General features: G+C 41.6%; 1 protein-coding gene across 3 annotated transcripts; it reads right to left on the bottom strand.

The window, feature by feature from the left end:
• Positions 1-146: 146 nt before the first annotated feature.
• Positions 147-19,138, bottom strand: RNF14 (ring finger protein 14). 3 transcript variants are annotated; one of them, XM_084637727.1, is made up of 9 exons: positions 19,012-19,138; positions 16,583-16,793; positions 15,146-15,308; positions 13,484-13,635; positions 9,454-9,981; positions 8,264-8,492; positions 6,124-6,296; positions 4,505-4,635; positions 147-2,666 (listed from the first exon to the last, which is right to left on the bottom strand). In XM_084637727.1, exons 3-9 carry the CDS (start codon positions 15,297-15,299, stop codon positions 2,651-2,653), a joined length of 1,383 nt encoding a protein of 460 aa, XP_084493853.1. In that variant the 5' UTR covers positions 15,300-15,308; positions 16,583-16,793; positions 19,012-19,138; the 3' UTR covers positions 147-2,650. The 3 variants fall into 3 exon arrangements, with proteins under 3 accessions (XP_084493853.1, XP_084493852.1, XP_084493854.1); XM_084637726.1 differs by having other exon boundaries at positions 147-2,647; XM_084637728.1 differs by lacking the exons at positions 16,583-16,793; positions 19,012-19,138 and having other exon boundaries at positions 147-2,647; positions 15,153-15,292.
• Positions 19,139-20,606: the final 1,468 nt, after the last annotated feature.

Raw genomic sequence — 20,606 nt, 5'->3', positions numbered from 1 at the left:
GTCTGATTGTCAAAGACTGTACCATATACTAAGGTTCAGAGATCACAAATTGTCCACAGAAGGAAATGGAAAGTTAATGTCAAGGATGTGAAATCAGCAGCAAAAGCACTCAGCCTAGATGAAAGTTCTACAGTTAAGAGCAAATCTAAATTTTTAAACAACATTTATTTATCTCCATCTTACATTCATTCGTGGTAATATAGATTTACATCCTTTTTACAAAGCTGAAGGAACCGGGCTCTTTTGAACCATTAAAACACTATTTTAAAGGATAAAAACTTACCAGCCTTTTTACTGCATAACATCTCATGGCTATTTCCGCAAATAATGCTTTGCAAAGCTGAGAGAGATTAGGAGGTAGACACTTTATCCAGTCGGTATGCATAATCCTTCCCTGCAAATACTTGGTATGCATTAGGATGAGTTTTTTAAAACTGTTTTGAATTATAAACAAGGACATTCCAGAAATAGTGCTTAAATAGGAAACTTCTACCTGAATTAACTTTACAGTTTGAATTCTTGGTCATTGTATTTAAACAGTTATCAGAACAAAAGAATACAGAGCTAGCAAACAGTCTACCCAAACACAATATTTTAGAAGGAAAACCCTGTAGTGTGGGTTTAGTTTTTTGTGAACAGGTGAAAATCTAGGAAATCCTATCCTAACACTTTGCATGATATGCACCAGGGCTAGGCACTACCAATTAATGTACATGATTACTACAAACAGCTAAACTAGTTTACCAGCTGAAGCGATCATCACAGTTGTTACCTAGAAGCAGATTATTATTATATCCCATAGAGTGACTTTCTATGTCCTGATATGCATCCCATAATGGACACAACTGTGAAGACAATTGAGTTTACTTTTAAAAAGTGAAGTTAGAGCATGTGAAAGGTGCTGGAATTCAAATTAAACAATCCACACACAGGAGTGGGCAAGCTTCCCCTACCCACCTCAACCAAGATTAAGGTGGACCAGTTCTAGGCAAGGGGAATCTCTCTCCATGTGTATCCTATCTTTGATCTCTCAAGCTACCAAGCATGATAGTGAGTTGTGTAATGAATCTTTGTCCCTTCCAGAAATGGACTAAAACCATTTAGTGTCTATTGCAGGAAGGCTCATTAAATGTAGCATAATAACTTCTCCCCTCCCTCAGAGACTGAGCCAGTTGCTTTCATAGCATTTCCTGTTAGCAATTCAGCTAAACAGACATCTGAGTAAAGATTTATTTACTAACAACCAAAGCCGCATATGAAGACTTGACCTTGACTCTCTGTATCATTACCTAGTTGCTGAGCCATTCAGGCCCTGCTGTCTTATTTTGAACAAAGTATATTTCTCATTAAAAGAAAATCAAAGCAACTGTTTTCTAGCCCATTTTACAGATGAAAAGGATTTCTAAAAATGTAATCCAAGCACTGTTCTCACATTTGAGACTGCTTGTAAAACTACAGGGTAGGGAGATTTGTTTTTCCAATAACTTATTATTTAGAAGTATAATGACAGCATGAATGAGTGAGCTAGTTCAGTTGGAGGGCCATACATTAGTCCCAGCCATTTATCTAGACTAGAGGTCTTTGGCCAAAGGACATCATTTCACAAAAATTTTTAACAACTAGAAACTGGGAAGGAAAAACATGCAGTTAAGGGATTTAAGTCAGTTCAGTGTCTGAGGTCGCTTTTCTTTTATTTAAGCACCTCATTAATATTTGAGTCAAGAAACACTGCACAGAATTTCACAGATTGGGCACACAGACTGTTTTAATATCCATCATTATGAAAATAATCACCAGACCATATAAATTCCTTCCCTGTTAAGATATGATAGCAACATGGAAATTAAATTACTGAAACTGAATAAAAATATATGATAGGAAATGTTTGTCAGTAACTTTCTACATGGGACCCAGGCATTAGATCCACTGGGGGGAGAAGAGGGAGGAAGAGACGGAATGGGGTGCAAAAATTCTGCAGTTTATAAACCTCTACCACCCCAGGGAAGTGTGTCAGTGCTCGAGCAGGGAGCCACCACAGAAAAATCAGTTTGGATCCAGGTCAGGAAATGCTATGAAAGCAACTGGCTCAGTCTCTGAGGGAGGGGAGAAGTTATTATGCTACATTTAATGAGCCTTCCTGCAATAGACACAAGCAGCTTCACCAAAGAGCTCCGGGGAGAGCACATCTAGCCCACCTCAGCAATAGGAAAGATTACTGCAAAGTATGCAGGATGGAATCCAGAGATCCTTGCCAGGCCCAATTTCCTGGAGAAATTCCCAAACAGAGATTTCTAGGATACGTTTCAGAAAAAGGGGCACATTATGGTATTTAGAGTTTTCTCGACTATTTTTTAAGCCTTTGGATGACAGTTTGTTCACCCTATTTAGCACTGGACATGTACGTAAGGGACTTAAACAACCAGAAGAGGAGGAAAATAGGCTCTTCTGTTTGTGGCGATAGCATCCAAATGGTTGTGTAAGCAGCCTGCAGTGTGAAGTGTTACCACTCTTATATGAAAGCAACAAACTTGACATAAGCGGAAAAGATTCATTTCTGGTTTCTTCAGCTTTAGGTGATGCAGAACATAACTAGTCTTCATCTTCAGCAGCCCAGAAGTCACCATCAACATTCATAGCTTGAAACAACCTGTCATACAGGCAAGAATCTGTATTAGGAATCAGAGAAGATCAACTTGAATTTGAAACTATGCTTTGAACTTTCCAGCTTCTTTATTTTTGTCATTTCATTGAAATGCATGTATTGCAACAGCCAAAGTTGAGTCAACTAAAATATTTTGCATTTCTATACTAACAACAGTGCCTAGTACAATGGTGTCCTGGTCCATGACAAGGGCTCCTAGGCACTATGGTAATACAAATAAATGATAATGATAATTAAGCCTCTAAAGACTCCTGAGAGTATTATTATTAATCATTTTTATTATGGTCGTGCCTAAGACCAAACTGGAATAGAGAGCCCCAGCGTGCTAGGCACTGTCCACACACAGTAGTAGAGTGTACCTTGTCCTGAAGAGTTTACAATCTAAGTAGACAAGGATAAGCAAATGGGGTGTAACACACAAGCAGAGTGAAAAATGTGATGCAGCAAAAACATCAAATTAGTTAAATGATTAATTTATTTTTGGGGGTGTGGGTTTAAGTTAGGAGGGAATAAGCTAAATGGAAAGAAAAGAGAACGCAGATGGAACATTTAAGGGAAGGCGGGTAAGAGGGGTGGGGCACGGAAGGGGAGAAGGGCAGTTGTGGAATGAAACTGAGGAAAGGAGAAAAGACCGGGGGGAGGATCGGCGAAGAGGGAGGGTTGGAGCAAACAGCCCATCAGCATAGGCCAGAAAGTCCAATCATGACCCATCCTCTGAACATAGATCCTTTCCCCCTTTTACAAGCAGGCAAACTGAGGCACAGAAAGTAGCTGAATTTTGCTACTGACTCATTTATTTGAGGACAAGGAATAGAACTCAAGTCCTGATTCCTATTCCCTCCCACTGAAGCATCAATACAATGTCCAATATAAAAGACTCAACGTCCCAGTGCTAATCTTTAAGGCCCTCAATGGTTGGACGCCTGGCTACGATAAGACACTGGTTTCCTTTGCTAAAACCTTCTGTGCTCAAAGGTTTTGTTAAGGCTGATGAAGCCCAGAGATAAATATTCAGGACCCAAAGTTCATTGTGCCTTCTACAGCCAACGCCCTGTTGTTGGGAAGTTCCTACCACCAGAGGTAAGGAAGAGTCCAAATCTTGTTGCCTTTACAGCATAATGCATGACACTCCTCTTTGCACAGCATTTACTTCAAAAATGGCTGCACATGACCAGCAACATTTCATCTTGAGATAAATATAACTGAACATATCCTCTTAAGAAAGCAGAAGAATGGAGGGGTGAAAAATGTTGTCTTAGTATTAATTTGATATGACACCTACATACCACAGTGAGGGGCACATTATACATGCACAGAAATATTTGGGAATGGAATATATTTGGAAAGAATTCTTCGATCCTGCTTGATTAGCAAAACATTCCAAGACACAGAATACAAGTCAGTGAACCAAGCTTTCACACTATTACACCTCTCTCATCCACTTCCCCTACCATCTACCCAAGTAGCAATGATCTCCTCTATTCTTCTACACAATCCCAATGCTGATGGTGTTAACCTCCAGTTCTGCAGTTCCTAAGATTTAGAGCTGCCTTCCTAAGTATTTTTACCAGACTCATCACTGTGATCTCTCACCACCTATACATGAAAATGAACAGTTCCAACAGGGGGCAAAAAAATCCCTCAGAGGCATACGATATTTCAAATCATATCTGAAAACATTTTATTCCTTTGCCTATACCTCAAAATTTCTCTCATTTTTATTTTAACTTTGTAACTACCTATATAATTAAGTGAAAAAATAATTCTGGGAGGGCTTGCAAGAAAAATGCTGTACATATGGAGCTTGTATTGTGTTTGAGGGCATATATCGTGACTACGTACCGGTTAAAGCATGGGGAGGATGTATCATTGAAGTGCTTATATGGGTTCACCCTAGACAGAGAACCCATACAAAGCCAGCAGAAGTGCTGGCTGCAGCCAGTGCATGTCATCTTGTTACAACCATCTAGTTTCTGGTGGGGGAAGAAACAGGGAATAGCAGTAAGAATCAACCATACCTCATGTCACTTCTAAGCCTTCAAACCTGCCTTTGTGCAATATCAGCAATCGCTATGCGACAAACGATAGAAATGTGTATTTTCAAAAATGGAACATCTGTACAGTATTTTACTATGTCACACCATCTTTGACAGACTGCTAAAATTTTAACTATAAAAGTTTTTTTCTAGATTGTTTACCCACTGTATGAACAAACAAACAATTTTATTCAAAAGAAATAACTTTTCATCACCAGTTCTCTCATTCAACAATAAGGTCACCCCAAAATAAGTCACCAGCAGGGTCTGAGCTCTGGATCTTCCGATCCCCAGCACAAACCTCTACCTACTTGAACTATAGGAGTAATTATCCTCCATGTGGACTAGCCACTAAAGGGGGGAACCTAAATTACCTAAGACAATTTTGCCAGACTGTTAACCACCTATTTGTTAAGACAGCAGTAGAATATTAGATCAGGATTCCTGGGTTCTATCTCTGGCTCTGGAAAGGGACTGGCATGTACTGGTTAGATAGGATAATCAAAATACATAGTTTTGGCACATTCAGCCTCAAAGGCAGTGTTGCAAAGTGGCTAAAACTTGATTCTGCTATATTACAGACCTCTGTTTTCTTCCCAATTCTCCTTGAAGTGACTTTGGATAATCTGTTAATTTATCTGCACAATGGGAGATTGATACTTGACTGCCTTCTAGGGCTGGGATATGAGGCCATGGTCAGTAATAAAGTCCGAAATGGACTGAAATACTAACAGCAATCAGTAGAGGTGAGGTTTGAAATTATGGTCTTTTGGCTCCCAGCTCAGTACACTTTTGCCTAGTTTACAGAATATTTGGTGGCAGGAGAATCTCCCTGAGAAACACTGCCTGGTACAGGCAGCCGGATTTAACCAAAATGCAGAACGGACCATAAAATCTAGTATCCTTGTGAGGTCTGAGGTGTGTCCTCACTTCAACCTGGTTTCAGGAGATGTGTATCCAGAGGAGAAGTTTCCTCCTACTGTAATGCCAACTGCTTTTGCTAGCTGCAGAAGTGAGGACAAGCTTTATTGCAAGTGTAAGTCTACAATATTGGTGAATGTCATTCCCCGTTTATGAACTAGTAGCCTGTGTTACAGAAGCTTTATCTGACTGCATTAGTAAACACACTGGAAACCTCACTTTTTCCTGAACTGTTTGCTGGCAACCTATTTCCCCAGCACCTGGGGAACTACTGATGAATACCTTTAAAAATTGAAAATACCTATTTTTTTATTAAATGTAATGCTCAAAAGAAAGACTAGAGTAGCCAGTAGTAGGGATGAGGCACAAATGGAATCATATGGACCCTACAAATGAAAGTCCTAATTCCCTGGCATTGGTCCCCATAGTGAATCACATTAGTAACATCGGACAGTAACAATTAAGAATAAATGTGATTCTCCAAGTTTAGCCCAATAAACTCACCTCTATAGGAGTGCCACAACAAGGGCAGGCCTTTGAGTTCTTTTCTAGCCATTCTCTACTTTCCATCTCCTCAAGGGCTTTCTGAATCACTCTTTTGCCATAGCGCTGCTCCAAAAATATTTTAGTGGCCTCATCTGCTTCTTGGTACTCATTACGCAAATCCATTAGCTTTTCTAAGGAGTGAAATAAAGACAGAAGAACACATTAGCCTTACATACCGCACTGCATATGGAAGTCACACACTTAGCTAAAACGATGAGCCAAACTCATTGTAAACATGATCCAGGAGATTCCAAAGATTGCAAGGGACAAGAGGATTCCAAAAACCCTGCTAGGAGAATGAGGCAGCAACAGCCACCCAGAAGTTCCACCCAGCTGCTGACACTAGTATAATCTACTACCTCTCAGCTGTGGAAACTCCAGGACCAACAAAACAAAACACATCAGGGACAAACACTTTATACTTTTTTTAAGCATGTTATGTTTGAGATCCTCAAACAAGATGTTCCTTGTACTATTTCATAAATATCTGCTCAATATGCAGCTGAAGTTAAAAAAGCAAACAAAATGGTAGGATGCATGAGGAACAGAATAAAAGTTTATATTGAAAATATTGCAATTCCATCATATGAATCACCCTCGCTGGGAATGCTGTGTTCTAGCCACCCTACCTCAAAAAACTTAAAGTGGAAATAAAAGCTTTGTGACCAAAACAATTACAGGCATGGAAAAAAAATTCATATGACATGAGACTGAAAAGATTAGGATTGTTTAGTTCAGAGGGGAGATGAATAAGAGTGTACATGATAAAGGTATACAGAACAACCAGTAGAAAGAAGGTAGATTAGACACTTGTATTTACCCTCTCTTGTAATTAGGACTGTCAATAAAACTGAAATAGGTAGCATATTAAAAATTGATACAAGGAAATATTTTTTGCTAACACCATACATTTACTGGAACTATCGCAAGACATCAAGGCCAAATGCTCAACAAAATTCAAAAAAAGGAATGGACATTTATATTGTGGCAAGATGGCTGATGTTAGTATGGGGGGTCCTGCGCTTTTCTTGGCAGGGGGGCTAAGACGCCACCTCTTGCCCCTGGTCTTGGGCAGCCGAGGTCCTCGCTAGTGGCCCAGGAAGGTGGTAGAGGAGGGAAGCGGGGAAGGGGTCTGGGTTTGCTCCTCACTCTGAGCCCCAGCCCCTCTCAACTCCTGTGGGTTCTTACCCTCTTCCCCCTTGGGTGGGGAACCTTTGGTCCTTAAACGTTGGGGGAGGAAGTCTCCCTCCTCTTCTGGGGCAGGGTCTCCCTTACTTCGGTTCTCTGGTCTTTCAAATCTTACAACACACCTCCAAGCTCCAGTCTTCTCTCCTTCCTCTCTTCCCTTAACTGCCTGAAGCAGGGGGGTTTATTAGGTTCCTGACAGGTCCTAACTGACTACAGGTGCTCCAATTAACCTGTAGCAACCCTCCCTAGTCTACAGAGAACTACTCCTTAATTAGCCTAGGGCTTATATATTTCCCCTCTATCACTGCTCCCTGGCCCTCCTGTATCACAATATGGATAATATTTTGAGTTACATTAGTATTAAAATGTCTGGAATATAAACCCTCATGCTTCATGGCATATGGGTAAACTCCTTAAAAGCTGGAAGAAATTTCCTGGGGACATGTTATTCCATAAATTTTAGGGTTTCTTGCCCTACCCTCAAGCATTTGCCACCAGCTACTGTGGGAAACAGGAATGTACCCTGTGTATCGTATTTCCCTCTAAGTAATCAATACTAATTTTCTTTTTAAAAAATCCTCAAGATATACAAATGGGTATAGTAAGCAACTACAATGCCATAACCACTGTCCTTCTAAACTGTGTCATTTGTTCATCTAACTTGTTGCAGCATGTCTAGCCATTCAACTGTAAACTCTTCAGGGCAGAGGCCAGCTCTTCAACTACATTTAATCTCTCATCCCCACTACACAGAGAGTCCTACCACACAAACGGATGTGTCAACTCACTTACCCTTACTATAACAGATACAGAAGTAGAAATGTTTCCGAGTGTCTACTTAATGTCACTGTATTCTACAATGAAAACTGCAATTCACTTTGTGTTCCACTGCCAAAACAGTGCAACTCACCTGCAGTGATTTTACATAGAGAGACTCCATGATAAGTCATTTTACAGAGGGTACAGAAGGCATAGTTGCAACGGGAACATATGCCCATGGTGCAACCTGGCTCTTGCATCACAGGAGTCTGACAGCATGGACGAGGACAATATACCACGTCTGTCATCAAGTCCAAGCTGGACTGCAGAAGTAGGCGATCATAACGTGCAAACAACTCCTCTCCAACCAGTTCCTTAACCTAAACAAAGATCAAACAACATTATATTTGCTGGATTCAGACGTTCAATCTATTAGCTCTGGTAGAAAAAACTTTAGGACATGAGCACCAACAACTAGCTTAAATTTGCTTTAGCACATTTTAAACATTACTCTCATTCTGATCAGGAGATTACTGCAATAATCAGAGAGAAAGTATACAAGTTATTGATGATACTCTAAATCTGCAGCCACTGCACATAACAGTGGTGGATTAATGACTTTGCCGCCCCAGGCCCTGAAATAATTGCCGCATCCCCTCTCCCCCCCCCCCCCCCGAGGCTCCCGGCCCCCACACTGCAGCTCACCTCCGCTCCGACTCCTCCCCTGAGCGCACCGCCAGGTCCTGCTTCTCCCCGCTCCCTGCCAATGCTTGTGTGCAAAACAGCTTCGCAAAGGAGGGGGAAGGAGGGGGGGAAAACACGGCGCGCTCAGGAGAGACGGCGGGGATTTGAGGAAGGGGACCAATAGGGGCAGGGAGGGGGCGGGGAAGGGGTGGAGTTGGGGCAGGGGGTGCAAACCAACACTGTGGGAGGCAGCCTCTCGGTGCTATTATAAATTTGCCGGCCTAGGCCTAGGCCTTGTCAGCCTAGGCGTTAATATGCCGCTGGCACATAATCATCTTAAATATTCTGAAGAACAGATTCACTAGCAATTCAAATCCCAGGCACTGACAGTTTAGAGTCACATAGTGAAAACAATGAGCACAATCAGTGGGATCATGTCAATTCAAACTGGTGTCCAAGACATCTGAAATTAATAGTGGGCAAAACTGGTGCCAGGTGATCTAATTTTAACTCAGAAGCATGTAAGTAGTCTCTGGGTAGCATGAAAAAACTCTGTGCTTTAATTACTATGGTTTGAGCAAAAATCCGTTATATACAATTCAGCTTTATTAGTAAGCTAGAGGTGTGCATGCACTGATTACATACTTCTGCTATTACCTGGCCAGGAGTAGCAACAGAAGAACACTTTGGTTCTGGACAGCTGAGGCAGTGGACCTGGCCATCCCTGATCTGAATTTCAAAGTAGTCCTTTAAACAGGATTTGCAGTATATATGCCTGCACTCCATGAAGTACATACATTCACTACCCAGCTTCTCAGAAAAGCAGATGCTGCAAAAGAACATCTTGCTGTTAAAGCATTTTTTCTGCTGAGCCTGATCAAAGTCCAAGATTTCCCTTATCAGACTTGACAGAGACTCCACATCCTGTACAGCTCTTTCATCAAGGGTTTCTTCTTGTGCTGTTGCAGCACCTGCTGCGCCACAACCATCCAGCTCAGAGTTCACGGGAAACAGAGATGTCCTGCTCTGCCCATTTTCTTGACGGCACATTTTTAGTTCATATGGGGAGGTGATGCTCAGGTAAGCTAGAGTTTCTTCCTTAAGAAATTGCATCCAGGCAAACAAGACCACACAGCCTCGGTTCTCTTCCCACAAGTTGTCTAAGTGCTTGCAAAGTGCAGTAAGCTAGAAAAGAAAAGATTGAGCTTAGAACCCAAAAAGAATAGCTCCATCTTCCAACAACTCCTGACTCATCTTAGAACATGTGGTACCTTTAAAGGCAGCTTCAGATTTCAAGTTTAGGCCATGAACTAATTTAGTTTAACCAGGTCTTTGTTGTTTGTACTCATTGGGAAATAACAAGAGAGCATAATTTTACATCCTCACCTGATCACTTGCTAACCTCCAAAGCAAAAATCTTCAGTCTACACCTTACACTATACAGAAAATGAACTAAGTCAGCTGCATTACAAAATATTAGGAAGTATTGCAAGTAATTGTAAAGAAATGTAGATTTAGAAATAAAAATCATATGATGTGATAAGTAACTTAGATAACAGTTCTATATGCTTTACTGCATAGATTAAACAACATTTGCTTCAAGGTGACCTAGCTAAAATACTTTTAATACGTGTATGGGGCCTTGCCTTTTTATGTTTAAAGAAAGCCTGAATAGTTTGTTTTCAGGTTTCTCTCCGGCTGGATTTTCCCCTCAGAATTTTGAATATCATCTTGCCTTCTTCATAAAATCATAAGGCAGCAAAAATGGACACCTAATTTCCCATCAGCTTTGCAGTCACTTTTAAACTTATAAATTAAAAGCCACCTGTAGCATAATCAGAACTCATTTCCTTTCAAGTGAATAGGTAAGAACACTCTAATTACTGCCAGACCGATATACTGATCTAGATATTTTGGGTTACAGGAGGAAGTTATTTTTAGTGAATATCAAAAAGTAACTATGATGCATATTTGACAATCTCAGCTTTGAAGTTCTGAGTTTAATGAAAGAAATCAGCCTCATTATTCTGACTGGACTAAATGTAGCACATTTGGAAGTCAATTCAAGATTCAGCGAACTACTCACCTCTGGTTTTAAGTATAATGCTTTAAATGTTTTATCATCTGATGTACTTCAATTGTGTTATTTTAAACATTAAAATCTGTATATACAATGAATATTACATGCCTGCACTAATTCATACAGCATTTGCCTTTTGGGCTTTCATTATCAAACACTGAACGCATTCTAATGTTGTGTACTGGAACCGACATCTGCTTTGTACCAGAGACTTCCCCCTCTTCTACTTCTGCCTGACTTACAGTGAAATTTTAGTACCCAGTTTTATATAATTATCTTAGTAATTTAAATGTAGTTAGAATATGAGTATTCTGCTTATCTTGGAACTAGCTTTATTTGTTACGAGTGTCAGTTCACTGGCAGCAGTGCAGTTTGAAAACAGTCTGAATTCTTAGCTGATTAGCAAGTTCCCATTCATAACCTTCTTTTCCGAATTATACTAACCAACTAACTCATACATTGCAACAGCTCATGCTACAATTACTGCATGTTAATTCAGACAATGTTTACTGCTGTTTCAGCAAAAGTCACGTTAACTCAAATGTGATCACCTCATGTGAGTTCACATTTCCCAAAGAATAAAAGCTGGACATGTTAATTGGATGTTGTTTGCTCTGAAAAAGCCTAATCTATGGGAAGAAATTGCTTCTCTATCTTCCTCCCTGATATTTTATACAGCAGACTGTAGAAGGAAAATAAATGTTATCTTTATTAACAAAGTATGATTTACAAACAAGGGACACCCATCCACATACCAAGGTTTGTGTTGCTCTTACTAAACTGGCCACTGCTCAGCAATGAGCTCTACGTGCACAATTAGTTGTATTATCAGGCACCATGGTTTGATCACACTATTCAGTGTAATTATTTGTACACTGCCTACCACAATGGAGCTGGCCTGTAGATGCTACTGTAATACAATAATAGCATACAACAAATAAAGGCCTACGCAACTGAAATTTTAGTTAATTTGTGTGAAAAAATCTAGATGACATGCTTGTTTCATATAAACTCACTACTGCACAGTAAGGAATTTAATAGATATAGCTGCATGTTAGACAATCAAAGGATATCAGCTATGTTGCAAATACCCGGTAACATAAATGCAATAATAAAGAGTTCAATTGGAAGTATCCAGATAGGTTATACCCACTGTACCCAAACATAATGGATGCATTCTTCTACCTATGAAAAGATATGGGTTGTTGTCCTGTATAATTTCACTACTTAATGCAGGTTTTTGGTTTGTGTAATTTTAAAAAAATGTATACATTTCATACACAGTTAGTTCTGATAATGTGGTTTTGAATAAGCACATTCAAAATGCTTTTAAGTTTCATTATGTTTATAATCCAGTTGCTCTCTTTCTTACAAGTTTGAAATTGAAGTGTCCTCAGTGAAGACTGCTCTCTATCCACACCTGCATCCTGGATTGTTATTTTTGGATTGCTCACAAATGCTGGGTTAATAGCATCACATGTTTACAAACATCAGAAAAGGCAGGTTAAATTCTGGGGCTATCAATCCTAACAGCATCTCTTTAATCTAGCATTGCCTTTATCAGCCTTTGGATCTCAAGATCTTTAGCTGCTATTGACAGAGCTATGACTCCCTGCAGAGATTTTAAAAATACATACACTTGTGTGTTCTTTCACTAAATATTTTTGTTCTTCAAGAAAATATTTTACAGTAAATAGTAAATAGTTAAATAGTAAAAAAAAACCCTCTTAAATAGAAAAAAAAAGTATTTCAAGAAGAATGCTTATACATGAATGAATACCTGCCCTTCTTAAATGGTGGAAGGCACCTGAGTCTCATGACACAATACAAAAAAATTTCAGATATAGGCTGTATTTGCATAGTACGGTGTATATATATATTCACATGTACCTACTCTATAACGCACAGGATATAAGCAGAGATGAAACAGGACATCGAATTGCTATGATTGGGATTTTCAAAAGCAGCTAAAGGCCAGACTTCCAAATAGGTGCCTATAGACACAGATAAGCATCAATAAGAATTATAAAAGCACCTAAAGCAAGTTAGGTGCCTAATTCCCATTCATTTCAATGGGTGTTAATCACCTAGGCACTTCTAAAAATACCACTATGCATCCCTCTGAATCTTTAGTACCTTTAAAATTCTGGCCATAAGTGACTTAGGAACACAGTCACATTTTCAAAATTGACTTCAGCACTTAAGAGCCTAAGTTTCATTGACTGTCAATGAGACTTGGGCTCTTAAGTCACTTAAATGATTTAGCAGCCTAAATTCTATTGATTTTCTATGGGACTTGTGCACCTAAGTAATTAAGATGCTTTTGAAAATCCCATCCTTTATCCTTAAGAATCTTGCAGCATGAAGAGAAAAAGACTGTTGCCAAAGGGCACCAATAAAAACTACTCCTTATACAATTCATTAGAAGTATGTATTATACTCCATGATGCTAATGGTTTCCTCCAACTGAACCTGGATGTTAAAAGCAAAGTTCTATCCAACTATTCCTTCACCTGCTGCATTTACAACTATTAGAGTATTAATTATAAAGAATTTTTTTATGTTCCTGAAAGGGACAAGAAATGTCAAAAAGATTTTAAAACAAACCTGAGCCCGGGAGAGCCACTTGCTGCTGAGTGTGAACATAGGTGGAGAGACTGATGGGTAATCTGGTGGGAGTTCAAAATTCAACACAAGTGGAGGCAGAAAGCAAACTGTGTATTCAAATCCACTGTTCTGGAGACACTCTGTGGGACTTCCTGAATGAAAGACAGTTGATTGACGCAAATTGAGAGAGATCAACAGAACTATAATTCTAGGTGTTGCAGTCTCAAAGTTTAACTGTATGATAAAGTTCCCAAGAAACCTCTTTCCATTCATAAATGTTTAGTTTAACTGCTTTACTGAGACTTAAGTAAACAATGTGCCTTTTTAGTGCTACAACATTTCATAAACAGTTGTGGCTGGACGCTGAATTAGTGAATATTGACTTTGCTAATACCATGATCTGTCAGATAAATTACAAACCAGATAGTCTGGAAAGGCAAATCCTCAAGAATAAGAGTAAATATACTTTGTTGTTCTAACAACAAGAAAAGGAACAAGCCTCTCTAATTTTATCATTTATCACTGACAGTTTTCCTCAGAGAAAAAGCAAATTCATAGAATCATAGAATATCAGGGTTGGAAGGGACCCCAGAAGGTCATCTAGTCCAACCCCCTGCTCAAAGCAGGACCAATTCCCAGTTAAATCATCATATTTCAGAGGTCTTTCCAGAGAAAGGAGTGTCTAGTGGACAGAGCACAGCATTGTGGATCTGTCAGTGTTTCACTGTACAGTCTTGGACAAATAACAGTTAATAGGTAAACTGAAGCAGAGGCACCTCTGATGGAGTTAATACGCACTTGACAGATTGGGAATCTTAAAAGGACACAATTAATTTGAAAAATAGTCAAATTAAAAACAGAGTTAAAAGTAATTTCAAGTCCCTCTGCCAAATGTTTAAAAGTGTGGGTTTGTTATTTGTTACTTGTGTTGCTGAGTTTGGCCCATACAAACAAGGGAAACTGAATGATTGCATATGGGAACCAAGGAAGCAGCTACACATGCACAATGGTGTCAAATACAAAAAATTATTTTCTTGAAACTAACAGTTATAGTAATGCTCGGTGTTACCTGTAACAGTAGGCAATTTTTTTTTTTCCAAAGAGAAGTATCATTTTAAAATTGACAGTGTCGTTTAACCAATATTTCAAAACTCAGTCTCAAATGAAAGGCAGTACAGAAATGCAATGCAGTGCAATCCAAAAGCACACCAGATAGATAAATTAATACTTAAAGATCTAGATTAGTTTACTCCACGGGTCCCCCTTGGTCTAATAATGCTCAATTCACACAAAAATATTCCAACTTTAAATTAAAATATTTTAGAAAAAAAAAAGTATTTTGAAATACTACAGATGAAGTCTCCTTAGCAAGTAATTTGAACAAACCATTAAAAATTCCATTCTAGGAAGCTACTATATTTGAAATTTAAAAGTCCACCCTCTTTAGTTTTGATCTTTAAGAATGATGTGCAAATACTTAAAGCAAGAATTACATTCTGAAGTTACAACTATGAGCGATACCCATCCCAGCTGTAATGTGTGATAAATTGTTCATGGCCTCAAAGTTCTAAGAAGAGAAAATGAAAAATGTTTGGGTAACCACCTTTAGAACATATTTTAATAAAAATTAATTTAAAGATAATGCAAAACATCCGGACTCACCACTCACAAATATTTTGAAGTTTTGGGGCAACTCCAGACAAATTCTTGTTTCTCCTCCTTGGAGAGAGTCTACCCTCTTAAATTCATCTTCATCATAAATACTAGCTAGAGCCAGCAGCTCATCCTCCTGAGCTTCCTTATCTTCTGAAGACATTTAACTTTTCTGCAAAATTAAGAAAACCACACAAAAAAATGAGTTAGGACTAAACAGACAAGTCAAACAGTCTGTTAATGTATATATTTAATGTTATTGGAATCAAATTTACAAGAAACAATAAAACATGAAAATACTACCAAACATAATTACTCTTTCTTCAGGTTAAAGATCCTGCACATGTTCTATCATTTGTTGGCAGTTTTAAAGTTATAAAAAAATAGCTCTCTTCCAAACTTTGATAATGAGAGACCAACCCTTAGAACTGGAGTGCGCAAACTACGGCTGGTGGGCCACTTCTGGCCCATCAGACGTTTTTATCCAGCCCTCAAGCTCCCACCGGGGTCGGGGGCTTGTGCTGTTCTGCACACCCGGTGCTCCTGCCAGGGAGTGGAGTCAGGGGCTTGCCCCGCTCTGCCCACCCAGCGCTCCCCAGCCCCAACTCATAATTCTCTTGATGAGCACCATCTTCCAGCACACAGAGCCACACTGTGCAGGTGCGACCTCACCGCACTGTTTCCAGGATCGGAACCCCGCTCCTACGCAGCAGCACCGTTTCCCCCGTCCCTCCCACGTGGCAGCATGCCCAATCCCCCATGGTCTCCTATGGCCCCATCCTCGAGAGCCTTGAAACCACCCAGGGGCTGCACCCATCCCAGCTACGGTGCCTCCACGTGTGGTGGTGCCTGGTACAGCTGCCTTGGTGTCACTGCCAGCAGGGCTCCTAGGAGTCCCCAGTACCACCCCTGTAGAGCTATTCCCCCCCCCCCACGCTACACCCCATGAGTCCTCCCTTCCCCCACTCGGTAACATCCCTTATAGAGCCCTCCCATGCTACACCCCATAAAGTCCCCCTCCTTCACCGGGCATTCCTGGCCCGCCATACAATTTCCATACCCAGATGCGGCCCTCAGGCCAAAAGATTTGCCCACCCCGCCTGAGAAAGTCAGAGGCTGAAGAACACTATAGAATGAAATATGCAATGGAGTGTTAATAGTATCAAGATGGCACTTTGTTAATGCTTGAGATAGAAACCACAGACCAAAGAAGGGACAAAGACAGAAGGGGGGGGGGGGAGGAAGAAGTAACAGTGTAGCGCTCTTCCAGTAGGCTGGCTATCACCTACCGGGTACATCTAAAAATATATTTTTGATTAAAATTATTTCAAATGACAAGCAAGAACACACGGACCCCCAAACAGACATCAAGTTGGTGCATTTCTATACCGTTTCAGTAAACAATTTAAAGGAGCTCTTTTAAAAAAATCTTTGCAATTTCATTACCTTTTCCGTTACAATTGCAAAACAGTAGCAACTAGAGTTGCAGGTACTGTTAGTGACCCAGCACAGCCACGTAAGGAAGGCCAGGGCATAGACACTGCTCATTCTTCTGAGGGAACTGGAAGTCACAAGCTTTTCCTGTGGGGAAGCAAGAAGACTGTAGGTTCTGCTGCCAGGACAGGCATGGTGATGAAGCTCAGTATTTGTCTGCTGCCTATAACAAAAAATTAGAGGGATTAAAATCCTCTCAGCATTTCCATTATGAGCTGCTGTTATCAACAGTTTCACTCAAGTGAGCCTTGGCATGCACACTCAATGACTAAGAGGTTTTTTTTGTTTGTTTTTTTTAAAAGCTTTCGATAGTACACATCCCAATTATGCATGTAAGTCCTAATCCTGCTGTCTATATCTATTAGTGCAGACCCATGGGCTGAGTACAGCTCCACTGAAGTCAATGGGGTTCCATGCTAGTAGATCCAATTGCAGGATTGGGGGCTTATCTGATTACAGCTCAGAAAAACTGCTCACTGGCAAATAGTGATGGGTCGGAAGAGATCTGTTTCAAACCATTTGAACTTATCCATGAGATTCAAATGATTAAATAATACTTTTGAAAGAAGTCCATACTTGTATACTTCTATTTTTGTAAATATAACCAAGAAAGGTGCATTTAAAAACAAAACAAACGAGATACAAGTCCAATTCAAACCCTTACACACTAGGAAACTCAGAGTTTAATTATGTAAATCTGAAATCACTCCTTTCCTTTAACATACCACTGTGCCTAGCATATAAAGAACTCTGCTAACTCTCACTTGGTTAATGCAACAGAACAACAATTCTCAGAAGGACCTGCATGGTCTCCAAACAAAATAAATAATACATAGTTTAAAACTACAACTCTCAAAAGCGATGATTAAAGTACACTTTGTGATACAATGCTCTTGATTTCACGACCTGTTTACTTATTAATTTGCAATGGGCGTTCCAATCATCAGTGCAAGTCAGATGTAAAAGACTGAGTATGTCTTTCTGGTCTCATGCTATGCCTACATTGCAACCAGAGGCATGATTTACAGTCTGTGTAGACGTACCCAGGCTAGCTTTAATCTAATTAATTTACTTAAGAAGGCAGCAAGGATGTAGTGGTCTGGGCTGTCCAAACCCACTGTGGTCCCTGGCTATGTACTTGCACGACTAGCCCACGCTGACATGTCTCTGCAGCTATTTTAAACAACTTAGCTAGATGAAAGATGGCGCAGGTACATCTACACAAGATGAAAATTACACCTTGGTTGCAGTGTAGATATAATCTCAGGCCTGGTTTACACATAAAAATTAGAACAACCTAGCTACAGTGCTGTGCTGCAAAAAGTTACATGTTCTGAAGACTGTGGCTATGTTAACAGAAGAATTCTTCTATTTACCCATCTATAACCTCTGAGTGATGAATTAGTTACACCACCAAAAAAATCCCTTTCGTTGTAGGAAGTGTCTACACTAGAGTGGCATAGCGGCAGCACCTAGTTGTAGACCAAATATGGCCTCAAGCTCCTGCAACACTTAGAGCTTGTTTTTGCTGTAGTTGTTATAACTCAAGGGTTGCCCCCAACACAACACCTGTCTATGCACAAAGACCTTAACTCAAGTGCAGTAACACTTCACTCAAGTTGGCTGGCTGGTCAGGGGATACAGCTCAACTTGAACAACCTCTCAGCTGCTCACAAAATTGCACTGCCCAGCTCAAGTAGTATTTCCAAGTACCAGCGTGGCCACTCTTGCTGGAGCAGTTAACTCTAGCGTAGACAAGTTGCGTGAACGCCACAGAGCCCCACAAACTCCAGAGCAGTGTCAGACACAGAACACGCATCACCCAGGATAAAGACGACTCTCATATGCACAGATTAAAGGATTGTGAGATAACAAGAGGGAACAGAGAGTTTGAAAGGAGATTTTCGGCCTGGGAAGTACACCCCTAACAGCTAACTCCAAGGGGACTTCAGGACAGAAGAGTCAGGCCCTTGATTCTTAGACAGTTTTCCAACCCTTTCCCCAGCCAGCCCCTCTCCCCACACCGCTCCCCCCCGGCCAGCCCCTCTCCCCGCACCGCTCCCCCGCGGCCAGCCCCTCTCCCCGCACCGCTCCCCACCGTCCCCCGACCAGTCCCTCCTCCCTTGCCTTAGCCAACCCCACACCACTTCCCACCCTTGGCCCAACCCACCCCCTTCCCTCACTGCTGCTCCCCCCTCCCCCCGCCCTTGTTCCAGGCCGCCCCACGTCGCCCCCCCCCGCTGCCGTCACAGCGCCCCCATATCCCAGCCTCCCACCTCTGCGCCCCTCGGCCCGCTCGCTCCGCTCCCAGCGCCGGCCCCAGTCGAGGCGCGGAAAGCGGTCGGGCCTGCTCCGCGGGACTCCCCGTCCCCGGCTCTCACCTGGGCCCGCGGGCGGGCGGGCGGCCTCCACCCCTCACCTCGCAGCCGGGCCCGGGCGCGGCCGCCGCGGGTGAGCTCTAAGCAGCGCCGCCTACAGGCGGGAGGCGGGCCCGGCGGGGCGGGGCGGGGCGGGACGGGGCCGCCTACAGGACCCGAGGGGTGGGGAGAAGTCAGCGGCCGGCGCGCACGCGTTGAGGGGAAGGCCGGAGCGGCCCTCGTCTGTGGGCGACCCGCGTGGGCTTGAGGCGGCGGAGGCGTGCGGCACCCGAGCTTGGCTTTTCCGTAACTGCGAGCCTGGAGAGCCGGGGCAGGAACGAGCCCTCGTGCACTCCGGCGCTGGAGGCTGCTGCGGGATCGATTAGGAAGCGTGCAGCGTGGGCCTTGCCTGCCGGTCGCCCCAGCCTGGCGGCGCCTGGGCCCTGGCCCGCCTATTTACGAACAGAAGCCACTCCGCGCACCACAGCCCGTCTGCAGCAGTAGATGTGACTTCGGTTTAAACGCTGTTGCATAGAGAGCTCAGGCTGTGATTCTCTGATCGAGCCCTGCCGCGGTGGGACATGTCGTTTAAACAGGCTCCACGCGGAGCGGCTCAGCCTCCTCGCCCTCAGGCCGCTGTTTTGGGACCCACCTCTCCTCCAGTCGTGCCCATGGGCGAGGGATACAGCGCATCCCCTTCTTAAGAGCAGCAGCTCATAGTCCAGCTGCCCTCAGAACAGCCATTCTGGGTCGTTGGATACCTAAGTTGAAACGTAGGGTTATTGCAACATTAAATTAAAACATAATGAAGTGAATTATAAATGCCACTAATGGTAGGATCTCTTCATTTTGCAAAATGACCAAAGGTAAACAAAGCAATCCCACCAGATATTGCAAATTAGAGCTCTGCAGGACTTTGTGTAAGCTCAAAATTTCATCTCGCTCACTCACAGGAGTTAATATCTTTTATTGGACCTCACCCACCTTGTCTCTCTAATATCCTGAAACAAAAAACTCTGCTTAAATTCTCTCACACTGTAAGCAATTGTTTTAATGTTTCCTTACTTAAAGTTAAAAGAAATCAATAACTTTAATATGTTAACACACAGGCCCTCAGAGACCTTATTTATGCCTTTTAGTGCAGAATTTTCGAACAAGGTGACGTTGATTTAGACAAGTTAGTCCTATTGACTTCAAAACAACACTGATGGAATACAGGTTAGCTGAAGCATATCAGTTTTGTGTACATTTGATATAGCAGAAAGGGATGGTGATTGCAAGTAAAGGCTATTTATTTACTAACTTTGAATCTACTATTACAGAAACTTCTGTACATCTAGGTTTACTCATAACTTAAGCAATGCTGTTTTCCTTGTAATCTTGGTTCTCCCAATGCAGTTCCTTATGTAATCTTGCCTGTTAGAAGTAAACTCTTCAGGGCAAGGACCTGATTTATTCATGGTTACACTTAATCTAATATAATAAAGACTCTAATTGCAGCCTCTGCCTACACTTGAAAATACTTTTTGCATTGGTTAAAATACTAATCTTATGGTGACATTGCCTGTTGCCTTTGCTAGATCCACTGATGGGGAGTGGGAGGGGAGGAAGAGAGAGAA

Source organism: Lepidochelys olivacea (assembly GCF_965140295.1).
Source record: "Lepidochelys olivacea isolate rLepOli2 genome assembly, chromosome: 8".
NCBI classification, from domain to species: Eukaryota; Metazoa; Chordata; order Testudines; family Cheloniidae; genus Lepidochelys; species Lepidochelys olivacea.
Note: the sequence above shows the minus strand (reverse complement) of the source record. Positions and strands in the feature narration are given on the sequence as shown.

Bases quoted from the DNA above. Each gene is read 5' to 3' on its own strand.
- RNF14 (XM_084637726.1), bottom strand. From the start codon at position 15,299: ATGTCTTCAGAAGATAAGGAAGCTCAGGAGGATGAGCTGCTGGCTCTA. The intron at 13,636-15,145 runs GTGAGTCCGGAT...TCTTTCATTCAG, and splicing joins CTTCAAAATATTTGTGAGTG to GAAGTCCCACAGAGTGTCTC. The intron at 9,982-13,483 runs GTTTGTTTTAAA...TTTCTTTTCTAG, and splicing joins AGTGGCTCTCCCGGGCTCAG to CTTACTGCACTTTGCAAGCA.